Raw genomic sequence first — 12,936 nt, forward strand, 5'->3', positions numbered from 1 at the left:
TATCAACTTGGTAGTTCATGTTACCATTAACTGTCAAACTGGGGGCATCATCGTCAACAACAACAACGGAAGTTAGTTATCAATGACCGTTGCAAATATCTTTCTGATAACAAAATAAGTTTTCAATTGGATAAAATTGATAGATTTACAGAAGTTGTTATCAGGGTGCCTTTGATGATAACATAATGAGATATTTTATTGGTATCACGGGTATACTTGGTTGTTATCATATTTGTTATGTTGCCTGCTTATTCAACCACAATGAGAACACATTTAGTTAATTATTTTTGATATCAGATAACACAGAATGTTATCCGGTTGTTATGAAACTTTGCTCGGGTAGGCAATTTCATTTGAAATAAGTGATTTATAATACAATAAATGACTTTTTCTTCAACAAATGAATTTTTTATAATAATTTAATGTTCCGACTAGCTGCTCAACATCCCAACCAAGGCTCCACAAAAATGTTAAAACAGAGAATTCACGGGAAGTCTTATTAGCATTTGATTGTTTAGCAGCAATGATTTCAGTCAAATGAGAAATACATTGCAAATTCCTTGAAAAAATAAGGCAAAACTAACTTTTTTCTAAAAAAATTAAAAGTCTACACTCATCTCTAGACATCTACGAATCAGATGGCGTAAAAAGTTTGAGATCATTACGACGCTTAAGAGTTCCTAGTATGGAATTACAATGTAGTACCCCGAGTGATCAATTTCACCCCGCTGATCAATTTGACCCTGGTTTACGGTACAATTTAGCACTGATTTCGAAACCGTGCTTCAACAATTTTTAAGTAGAGCAGTTTTTGAGTTTTAGCTCAATATCGAGTTTTACAACTTTTAAAAATTTGGAATTTACTAAAATTCAAATATCTTGCATTTTGTACAACCAATTTCAAATCTTTTTCCATAAATTGAAAGCTGAATACAATACCATTCGATCATCTGAATGCAGGTTTTGCGTCAGATTGATGAAATTCAAGATATTGACGAGTTTTATGGACGATCTCCTTAAATTTTAGCTAAATTTCCAAAAATATATGAAGAAATGTATTTTTTTCAATAAGAAAATAACAATTTAAAAATTCTTTCTAAACATTTATTTGACATATCATATGTAGGCGAGTTACAGTAAAAAATTCAGCTCAATCGGAGCATTGATTACGGAGAATTAAATGTGTGAAGTGAACGACGTTGCTTAAAAATAGAACAAAAATCGATTTTAAATCATCAACCTTGTATGGAAAGTCGAAAAAATGTCCAATCTACTGTATTTTTTTTCCTTCGCGTTTTTGAACTCAGGGCATGGTTCTACACCAAAAATGATTATCAGCTTACCGAGTTCAAAAATGCTGTAAACTAATGTAATTGGCTGCCTCTGTCTCCGACATTCGAGACACAAGCAATCAAACTACCGTACGAAACAAAAATGTTAAACGAATGCACATGTCTATGATTGCGCCGTTGGAAGACGGTTCGGCTTTTTTTATTCCTGTCTTCTTCCCTAATGAGAGCTGTGTTCGCCATATGTGTGTCGTATTCTATTCAACAAGCAAGAATAAACTAATATTACTATTCATAATCGGAATTGGTTGAAATCCATGCGAGAATTTAAAATTAGACAAATGTCATCGTGTCAGACGACATTGATTTGACCCTTTTTTATATTTATTGATTTATTGAATGCAACAAAGCCAGCTGACACCCGACTGCGGCACCGAAATGAAGGTACCGTAAAATGGGGTGTTAAGAACTCATGGGGTGTTAAGGGATTCATCTTCACATACTAATTTGAAAAGTCGCCAAACCGTTAAACATTGATTTAATCATACCAAATTCGCTTCAGATGTGTGTTAGAAATAAAGGTACATATACTATAAAGATAACCACTCATAAAAATAAGTTTTTAACTGGACACTAGACATCAAAAATTGAATGGCATTGCTTTTTCTCAATTTCGCTACCATTGAAACATTCATTTGTAAGGCCAGAAAGATTATTAGGAAAAATATGTGAGTAATCGTAAGGTGTTCTAGAACTTATTTCAAACGAAACGAGGGTAAAATATTTGACTTTACTAAGGTGGTTTTCGAGCACCGACAATTTTTGTGAAAGAAGACTAGTTTCATAAACTGGTGGGGTATTAAGGGATGCAATTTCTCATATAACTTTTTTATTTGTATCATGAAGTATTGAGGCTATTGATTCATTGTATAACAGTAAATATTCTGAATGACATATTATGGATTTCATTGTGGGTCATAAGCATCCAAACATTTGCTATAGACTGTTTCAGAAATTATTAATACACTAACGATTAACTGCCATTTCAGTTTGAGCACAATATTCAAAAAAGTTTCTTCTAGCTCTTATAGTAAACATGCTATCGAAGCAAATAATACCAATTTTGTTGATGTTTCTGGTAAAAGTTAAAAAATAGGGCTCTGTAAACTAGATGATTAAAATTTGAAGTTGCACAAAGTGGTCAAAAACTGTAGCATAGTAGAAAAGAAAAAAATCTCACTGATAAAATATTTAATTTCCAAACACAATAAAAATTTCTGTATCGATAATAAAAGATATTTCTCGATTGGTAAGAGTAATTTTTACTAGAATATTTGATCAAGAACCACCATAACGGGCCTTCCCAATACATTTTTTTGTTTCAAATTTCTCAACAACACCAGTAGCAACAAACGTTAACCAAACGAATGTCTTAATTACTGCTTACTGCATTCGTTTTTATGGTATGACAAGCTTTGCCATCTGGAGGATCGAATGAGCTGAAAAAATAAGTTTGTTTAGATTAAATGCGTTCAGGAAAGCTAAGAAACTGTGTCGTAGTTCTTATGTTCCGTAGAAAACCTTAAAAAATAAGAAACTTGATCTCCGAAAAAATGTTGTAGAAATGCCTTTATCGATTTTTCTCAAATTTTGATCAAGGCATTTCTTAGACAACTTTTTGAGAAAGCGAATGTGATAAAAATTGAGATAATTTTTGGTATTTAGTGATAAATAATGTTGACATCATTAAAAAACACCTTTGTGTAAATGCAAATTTGAAAAATTGAGTTATTTGTTAGAGAACTCGACTGTTCTTTAAAATATCAAGACAACTGAAAGGAAATATAAAAATATGGAGTACAATATGCTATACTCTGAAAGAAGTTGGTAAAAATCATTAGAACAGTTCATTTAATTTAATAAACAAAGTGTATTTATAATTTCTGAAACAGTCTATATTGATGATAAATTCAACCAATACAATAAAGATCTTCAGAAACAAATGTTAGATTGATACATATAATTAGAAAATTGGTAAAATGTTTATACTCAATGCCGCAGTAGTCCCCTCTTTATAGAAGTTTGTAATATTTAGGTGTTTTGTTGTGAAGGCGTATTCTCCAAAATAGATTTTCCATCTGTTTTCTTGTTTAAATATTATCAATGACTGACGCTAAAACGTGACAGTTTTTTGAAAATGTGGAATATGCTCACTTGTTCCATATATTATGTAAACCAGACTGTCACTAACTCTAGCAAAAGCAAGAAGTCTCGTGGCTGCTAAAATATCTCAGAATCTTAAATACGATCTATCAGCGATGCTCCAGAGTAGAAATATCAGCATTGACTACACAGTTTACATCCTGGGAAATCTAATGATGCTTGCATATAAAACGTTTCAATATAATTGAGTTTTTAAGAGAACAAAAAACTGTAAATACACATCCTTAGTTTACAACCTGTTGCCCAGTCTGAACTGTTCAATTTGCTTATGGTTACTCTAAATCAGCGGTTTTCAGATCGTGCACCGCGGTGCACTTGGTGCACCGCGAAGCCATGACAAGTGCACCGCAACGCTTCAGAAAAGTGCATGTTAAAGTTTAAATTTAAATTCATGAAATAGTTCATGGAAAATTATTCGACTTAATTAGAACAACTGAACTATTGTATGGTGCTCCAAGGGATTGAGAGTAATATTTCCATTGTTCCAGCTGGCGAGTTAACATTTAATCCAGCAAAAACCATCTCAGATATTCGCGAAGAATCATGGAACAAGTCTGCCAAAACTTTCCTAATAAATATCATATTTTTTCCAAGAACTCGTAATGGATGTTCACAAGTACTGACCCTACAAGGCATCTGCAATGTATCATCAATGAATGCGCTAAAAAAATCAGAAGAAATCTTAATAATATTTCTGTGGCTTTGCTTAATACCAGAGAAGGAATCTAACAATGATCTCGAAATCAGGTGAACGTGAACACACAACTCCTCCCGAATTGACAGGAGTGCCTGGAAGGAATTTATCAAAAATATTATCAGTGTATGCCAAAGTTTTGAAAACAAAGCAGCCGGGTGTATTGCTAGAATTTTTTTAGAAATCTAGTGAAAGTCTTGGAAAAACGTCTATCTAAAATTTTCTGGTGGTGATTTCCTAACCTCAAACCTACCTGTCCAACGAAAGTAAACTCTTGAATTTTGTCATCAAATTAGCTCGTAGTTTGTAGAAAATAACGAGAATTGTCGTTTCCGTCCATTTTTAATTTGATTCAGATCCTGAATTCTCCGCAAATTCCAAATTTAGAGTCGTTGAAGAGGTATAAAGAGAGGTGTTGAAAGTCGTTTCAACGGGAATCAATCTCCGAAAAGTTATTCTCCTACAGGCACTGAATTAAAAACACAATCAGCTCGTTTCTGGGAGAATATAATTTTCCTGCGGGCAACATATTGATAGAGAACAGATATAAACAAAACTTATGAAATAGAAGGCACGATATTTTAAGTTATAGAGTTTTTCAGAAGTGATCCGTGGGATTCGTTAGGCGAACCCCTAAACAACATATTTTTGTTATGCGGCTATGGTTTTTAACTCACGTTTAGTTCCTCTTAGGTAGCAATCAGTCTCTCGTACGGTGGATGTTTTCGAGGTTGTTACGGGTCTATGCGAGTGCCTATGATAGTATCAGTTAGCGCATTTCTACGAGAGTATAATAATATCGGCTTATCTCACCATATATGTAGCTCAGATGGTAGCGTTTTCTTAGCTCAAACTTTACCTCGGCCCGATGTCGTGGAACCTACATTTCATTATTTGATTTTGAGGCATTTAGAAGCAATGTGAAGTATATTTGCAATTTTTCTCACCAATCAATAACGCATTTGATGCAAAACTGTATGCTCTTATATGTGCCGATTGTAGCTAACCTAAATGATGAAGATTCTAGTTCAGTTGATTTTTCTGCATATATAAATTAGTTTTTGCTTACCAGCCTTGAATAGTGTTGTATCTAAGTTATCTACTAGCGCAATATTAAACAAACTACGGCTTTTATAAAACTAATCGAATGGCAAAAAAAAACTAGATTTTCGATGCAAGGGAATTCACTATAGCGTGCTGTAATTCACTGTTGTTGTCACTTTTTCTATTGAAGGTCGATGTCTATTCATACTTACGCGTTTTCGACAGATCGATACCTACATGTGTATGACAAACGGTCTGTAGAATTTGATCAGCCAAGGTGATCATACAGGATGAGGTGCGCTATTCAATATTGAATAACACTCCCCCCGGGTACGACGATCGTAAATCGACTTACTATCCGCCGCACCGAACGTCCAGAATCGCCAACTTCGTCGCCGGGCGATCGTAGACACCACTAGATGTTCTGACAGTCGCCGATCGGACCTGGCCATCTGCGCTGACTCTTGTGCCGATGATTTTTCCCTTCGGCCAATAGTTACGGGGCATCTTTGGATCAGCAATGACGACTATATCACCGACAGTAATTGGTTTCACCTGTTGAAACCACTTGGACCTGCGGGTGATCTCTGGAAGGTAGTCCGATACCCAACGTTTCCAGTACTGATTTGCTAAAACTTGGGACGTTAGCCAGTTCTGCTTTAAGGCTGCACCGCTGTCGTCGAGGTTGCTCAACGGCTTCAACCCACCGGACGAGCCAAGCAAAAAATGGTTCGGTGTTAGTGCTGGAGCCGAATCGTCATCTATCGGAACATGGGATAAAGGTCTTGAGTTTACAATATTCTCAACTTCGGTCAGCACATTTCGGAGAATTTCGTCGGAGGGTCTTTTCGTCGAGCACACCAGCATCAGGTTGTTCTTCACGGTACGAATCAGCCGCTCCCAACTTCCACCCATGTGTGGGGCAAGAGGCGGGTTGAAGATCCACTCGAATCCAGAACTCCCTAGTTCTCTCATGAAATCGTCCTGGATAATCTCTTTGTTTAGTCGCCGTAACTCGCGATCCGCGCCCACAAAGTTCGTTCCACGATCACTGTAGACTTTCTGAGGGGTGCCACGACGTGCTATGAAGTTGCGAAGGGCCATGACGCAGGAACTCGTATTGAGGGAGTGCACGACCTCCAAGTGGATCGCTCGGATGGTCAAACAGGTGGCGAGCATGACCCACCGCTTTTCTACTCTTCTGCCGACGCTGACCTCTATCGGACCGAAGTAGTCGACTCCGACGTGCGTGAACGGTCGTGAAAACGCTGCAAGGCGAGCGGGTGGAAGATCGGCCATGAACGGTGGATTTGGAACTGCGTGCTGGTTCTTGCATTGCTGGCAGTTCTTGCGCACTTGTTGGTAGCACACACGCAAGCGGGGAATGCGAAATTTTTGTCGAATTTCATTTATCACCGTTTCGTGGTTGTGGTGATGATATTTGCGGTGGTAATGTGCAACGATCAGACGGGTGGTTTGGTGTTTTTGTGGAAGGATGATTGGTTTCTTGGAATCATCTGTGGCGTAGTGACATGCACCTATACGGGTTCGCATGCGCATAATGCCGTTATCGTCCAGCCAGGGTGTCAGCTGGTATAGGGAGCTGGATTTCGGTACACCCGTAGTTCTCTTTGGATTTTGCAGCGTCGCTATCTCGTCAGGGTAGGATTCCCGTTGACAAAGTCGAATCAGGGAATGCTCAGCTGTCAGCAGCTCCTTCGTCGCTAGGGGGCCTGTAGCCGTCGCCATTCCTCGATGTCTTTGGCGACAGTTATCGACAAATCGGTGAACGAATGCGACTGCTCTGCGTAGTCTCTCCCATGACGAGAAATCGTCGAGTCGGAGTACTGGCTCCGAAGAAGCATGGTGTGCTAGAAGCGACGGACGTAATTCGTTATCGGTCGTATCCTTGCGGTTAGTCGACTTCGGCCAGTCCTCTTCAGGGCGCCAGAGAAAATCTGCACCTTTGAACCACCTATCTTTAGATGTCAGTTCTGGTAGAGTATTCCACTTGGTGGCATCGTCGGCAGGATTTTGCTTGCCCGGAACCCATCGCCATTCGTTCATTTCGGATGTTTCCAGTATTTCACTAATCCTATGGCCTACATACTGACTGTAACGCCGGTGGTCCGAGTTGATCCAGCAGAGAACATCTCTGGAATCTGACCAGTACAGCTTCCGATGGATCTTGAAGCTTAGCGCCTTTTGGACGGTATGCGACAGTCGGGCGCCAAGTAAAGCGGCTTCGAGTTCCAGTCGTGGTATCGACGTAAACTTGAGCGGAGCAACTCGAGTTTTGGCTGCGACTATGGAGCAGAAAGCGGATCCTTCGTAGACAAAACGAAGGTAACAAACGGCGGCCGTACCGTTCTCGCTAGCATCCACCATTGTATGCAGCTGAACTTCATCGGCTTCGTTCGTAAGGTATTTGGAGTTGTAGCACCGAGGAATCTGCACATGTTCGACGCGTGGCAACACCTTCAACCAAGTAAGCCATTTGTCATAGGCGTCATCATCGATTTCGTCATCCCACTGTACGCCGGATCGCCAGATTTGCTGTAGCAGAATCTTTAGGTACGACAGGAAGTGGGAAATTAGACCAAGCGGGTCGAAGATGGTCATCAAAACGCGAAGAACTTCCCGTTTCGTTGGCCTGCGTTCACCTCCTAGCAAACCCGGATCGTATCGGTTCCATCCCACTTTGTAGGTGAAGACGTCGTCGGTCGTGTTCCACCACATGCCTAAAACCTTCTCTGTGGCCAATTCGGAAGACAGGTCGAGACATTTCTCATCGGTATCCACTCCTTGCAGCGCCGCCAGTACCACACTTGAGTTACTGATCCAGTTCCGAATCTCGAACCCGCCTTGTTGGTGGACGTGTCTAACATCCTTAGCCAGCTGGATGGCCTGCTCTTCAGAGTCCACGCTGACCAGCATATCGTCGACATAGTGGGACTTCGTGATGGCTCGATGTGCTGCTGGATAATCGCATGCGAAACGGTCGGCATTTATGTTCTTCACGAACTGTGCAGTTGTTGGGGAGCAGCATGCTCCGAAGGTCATAACCTGCATGGCATACACCTCGGTTTCTCCACGTTCGTTCACCCAGTAGAAGCACTGGCTAAATTGGTCTTCGGCACGGATCAACACCTGGTGAAACATTTCACGTATATCGCCGGTGAGTCCGATGCGACGTTCTCGAAACTGGAGCAGAATTGTGAGGAGGGAGCAAAGTAGGTCTGGTCCTTTGAGAAGAGCCGAGTTGAGCGAAGTGCCGTGGGCGCATGCCGCTGCGTCCCACACTACCCGTACTTTGCCGGGTTTGTTCGGATTGGTTACGGGGAAAACCGGTAGATACCACCGGCGCAGTACTTTCTGGTTAACTTCATCATCACTGAGCAGCCTGATGTAGCCTTTTGCCAGGTACTCGTCGATTTTTCCCTGCATGGTTGTTCGCAGCTCTGGCTCTTTATCCATCCTCTTCTTCAGGCATTGGAACCGTTGCAGCGCCATGGATCGACTATCCGGTAGACGGGTATCGTCATATCTCCAGAGTAGGCCGGATTCGTATCGATCCTCTCGGCGGTGCGTAAGTGACTGTAACAGCGTGAGAGCCCGTTCATCTTCGACGGATAACAGCAACTTGTCCGGTTTGGTGACTCCTAGGCTGTCGAGAGAAAAGTAGTCCTTCATTACTTGGTGTAGGTCCTTGTCTGCTTCGGTGTTACACGGACAGATGTGGAAGCTGTAGTGGTGAAGGTTTGCTCCACGATCACTGACTTGTCCTCCACAGATGGTCCAGCCCAGCCGCGACTTAACTGCTATCGGCTGCCCGAATTCTCCCTCTCGACTTTTCAACACGAGGCCAAGATGGGCGTGTTTAGTTCCGATCAGTATGCGTGGTCGTACATCTCGGTAGGAGTCGATCGGCAGATCTCGGAGATGTGAATACTCCTGGGACAGTTTGCTCATATCCAATGTTTGCGATGGTAGCTTAAGCTCTTTCACCGTTCGTACATCGTTGATGTCGAACCGCTTACTTCTCTCTTTAGCTCCAGCGATTTGAAGATTGTATGCTCGGGAATCCGGTTCACAGCGTTCCGTTCCTCCCGTCCAACGTAGGCATAGCGGTCGTTCGGCACCATCCAGCTCTAGCAGATCAGCCAGCTCTTGATCAAGCAGGGTAAGCTCGGAACCCTCGTCCAAGAAGGCGTGCGTGTGAACTACAGTCGTTTTTCCGTACAGAACGACGGGGAGGTAGCGAAACAGCGCAGAGTTGGTGGCTGTTTGATGAGTATTGCATCCAGATGAATTTGTGCAGGGTGTAGCTGATGGCTTGCTTTCGTTTCCGGCTGTAGCCGTGGTTGCGGTATTCTGAGGCCTCTCCTTCGAATCGTTATGCAGCAGCTCGTGGTGCCGATATGTGCACCCATTTTTACCGCACGGTTTGGCGTTGCAGTTTCCCTTGTGCATTCGCAGACAGGTTCTGCACAGACCAAACTCCCTAATAGCAGCCCAACGTGATTCTCTGGATAACTCGACGAAGCGCTTACACTTGTCGGCGGATTTGCAGGTGTCCTTACAGATTGGACAAATCTGTTTTGCCGGCGCTGATTTAGTATGTTCCTTCGACAAAGCATTCTTGCTCTCCTCAGAAGCGTCAGAGTGGGCGTTGAGATACGCATTTCCCTTTTTGGAACCGCGAGCCTCATTTCGGGGAGGGTTTTCATACTGCACCGGTGGCGAGAAGGTGACGATGCTTGCCGCTTCTGCCAAGGTGTATATCCAATTGCTGAATGTCGCCAGGTTGGCCGTGGGTTCGGTTAGACGATGCTGGGCCCAATTAAGTTTGAGCGAGGATGGAAGCTTGCTGACTAACTGATGTAGCAACGTAACGTTGTACATATACTCCTGCAGGCCACACGCGTCTACGGTGGCACAGAAGTTCTGCACATGTACGGCGAAGTCAACCAGCGCATCCAACTTGTCTTCCCTGATGGCCGGTAGAGAGCTCACTTTCTCAATTAGCGACTGAATAATGACTTCGGGTTGCCCGAACAGCATTTTCAGGGTCGACAGAATACCTGAAACGTTTCCTGGGAACATCAGACGACTTTTTACCGCTTCATAGGCCTTGCCTTTCAGGCTCTTCTGCAGTCGAACTAGGTTCTCCTCCTCGGTGAACCCGCACATCGTGGTCGTACGGTTGTACATCGACAGAAATATCGGCCATTCTTCTGGGTTACCGGAAAACGTTGGCAAATCCCTCGGTACTGCTTGTCTGGCTGCCACTTGGGATCGAGAGAGCTGAAATTCATCCTGAGACTCCTCCTGAGACAGTCCGTGGAAGCCTTGGAGGCCACTCCGAGGGTTCTGATTGTGGACACCGGTAGAGCAGGCCGGTGGAGCCAGGACCTGTCCATCAAATATAGTGGAATTGAATGGGGGTCTGGATGACCAGGTGAACGGATCACCGATAAGATTTGGTGGCATTCCTCCCTGACGGAAGTGATTGGACTGCGATGGCTGCCTCACAGCTGCGGTCGTTGCTGCTGCTGTGTGAGTCGGCTGCATCCTTGAACGCAGGTCGAATTGTTGACCAGTTTGTGTATTACTGGCGAAGCCATTATGGGCGTTTGGTTCGAAACGAATTCGTGGCTGTACGAACCGCCCAGTGGTTTGCGTTGGCTCCATGGTGTCAACGGGGGGTTGTGGTCTATCCCTACTATGACCACTCACATCTGGTACGATCTGCTGCATCTGACTGGTTTTCTGTACCCAGTCGATCACTCGGCTTGAAGCTTCACTGCGGCTCTTCGATCCGTTTTCACTTCTCCTCGAACTTCTCTCGCTCAACGCCTCTTCGAGCAACCGATACTTCTCCTCCAGATACTTTCGATGTTCTTGTGTAGCTTTTTCTTCGGCGATTCTTCGGCGCTCTTCTTGCTGCTGCTGGAATTCCCTTTCCTCCTGTAGCCGCATCAGCTGAAGCCTTGCACGACTAACCGCTGACTTCTGCGACGAAGAAAAGGAAACCTCTGATAAGGCTTTCGCTGCGTCCTCGACCGGAAGATCTGCTTCCCGATTATCTCTGTTAGACAACTGCTTCTGTTGGTCGGCCTTCGTTTGAGCGGTCACCACTTTTGAAGAGGGTTTTCGAACGCTGCTGACGAGATCCTCGGAAGCAGCTTTATGGACTTCATTTCCTGGAGGAATCACTAGATTGGTGCGTGTGCTAGTAACGATGTGGCCAATCGGCTGGCTCCTGGTTGACTTGCGCTCCAAGTTGTCATCGCCCTGTTTGGTGCCGTTGTCTAAAGCTGCCTTAGTTCGCTGGATCCATGTCGCGGTAACGCAGTTTGTACAGCTCCAGCTCTTGTCGGCAATATCTTCAGAAACACCCACACAGGAAAAATGAAACCACCCATCGCATTTGTCACACTGAACCATCGTCTTGGTGTCCGCTTCTTTGCACGTCTTACACGAATGTCCTTCCAACGTTTCGTCCACAACTACCACATTTGGAATCTCACCACCACCAGCACTTTGACCACCAACCGCACCACCTTCATCTGACATTTTTCGCGCGCCTTTATCGCCCTTCGCACCCGACTTGATACACCCGCGACTCGGCATCACGCTCAACTCGTCCGATAAACGAAAATTATATGCTGTTGAAAGTCGTTTCAACGGGAATCAATCTCCGAAAAGTTATTCTCCTACAGGCACTGAATTAAAAACACAATCAGCTCGTTTCTGGGAGAATATAATTTTCCTGCGGGCAACATATTGATAGAGAACAGATATAAACAAAACTTATGAAATAGAAGGCACGATATTTTAAGTTATAGAGTTTTTCAGAAGTGATCCGTGGGATTCGTTAGGCGAACCCCTAAACAACATATTTTTGTTATGCGGCTATGGTTTTTAACTCACGTTTAGTTCCTCTTAGGTAGCAATCAGTCTCTCGTACGGTGGATGTTTTCGAGGTTGTTACGGGTCTATGCGAGTGCCTATGATAGTATCAGTTAGCGCATTTCTACGAGAGTATAATAATATCGGCTTATCTCACCATATATGTAGCTCAGATGGTAGCGTTTTCTTAGCTCAAACTTTACCTCGGCCCGATGTCGTGGAACCTACATTTCATTATTTGATTTTGAGGCATTTAGAAGCAATGTGAAGTATATTTGCAATTTTTCTCACCAATCAATAACGCATTTGATGCAAAACTGTATGCTCTTATATGTGCCGATTGTAGCTAACCTAAATGATGAAGATTCTAGTTCAGTTGATTTTTCTGCATATATAAATTAGTTTTTGCTTACCAGCCTTGAATAGTGTTGTATCTAAGTTATCTACTAGCGCAATATTAAACAAACTACGGCTTTTATAAAACTAATCGAATGGCAAAAAAAACTAGATTTTCGATGCAAGGGAATTCACTATAGCGTGCTGTAATTCACTGTTGTTGTCACTTTTTCTATTGAAGGTCGATGTCTATTCATACTTACGCGTTTTCGACAGATCGATACCTACATGTGTATGACAAACGGTCTGTAGAATTTGATCAGCCAAGGTGATCATACAGGATGAGGTGCGCTATTCAATATTGAATAACAAGAGGTTACGAGACGCTACTGCTAGAAATAATTCAATTACCTTGGAAGGACTTCATCGAGATTC

General features: G+C 42.8%; 1 protein-coding gene across 4 annotated transcripts; it reads right to left on the reverse strand.

The window, feature by feature from the left end:
* Nucleotides 1-346: 346 nt before the first annotated feature.
* LOC134289628 (uncharacterized) lies at nt 347-12,874 on the reverse strand. Of its 4 annotated transcripts, none has more exons than XR_009998587.1 (3): nt 5,154-12,874; nt 5,020-5,086; nt 347-4,960 (listed from the first exon to the last, which is right to left on the reverse strand). XR_009998587.1 is itself a non-coding variant. In XM_062855766.1 (3 exons), exon 3 carries the CDS (start codon nt 11,884-11,886, stop codon nt 5,605-5,607), a length of 6,282 nt encoding a protein of 2,093 aa, XP_062711750.1. In that variant the 5' UTR covers nt 11,887-12,263; nt 12,323-12,389; nt 12,457-12,874; the 3' UTR covers nt 347-5,604. The 4 variants fall into 4 exon arrangements, 1 of the variants encoding a protein (XP_062711750.1); XM_062855766.1 differs by having other exon boundaries at nt 347-12,263; nt 12,323-12,389; nt 12,457-12,874; XR_009998586.1 differs by having other exon boundaries at nt 347-5,086.
* Nucleotides 12,875-12,936: the final 62 nt, after the last annotated feature.

This window comes from Aedes albopictus, chromosome 3, assembly GCF_035046485.1.
Source record: "Aedes albopictus strain Foshan chromosome 3, AalbF5, whole genome shotgun sequence".
Classification (NCBI taxonomy): Eukaryota; Metazoa; Arthropoda; class Insecta; order Diptera; family Culicidae; genus Aedes; species Aedes albopictus.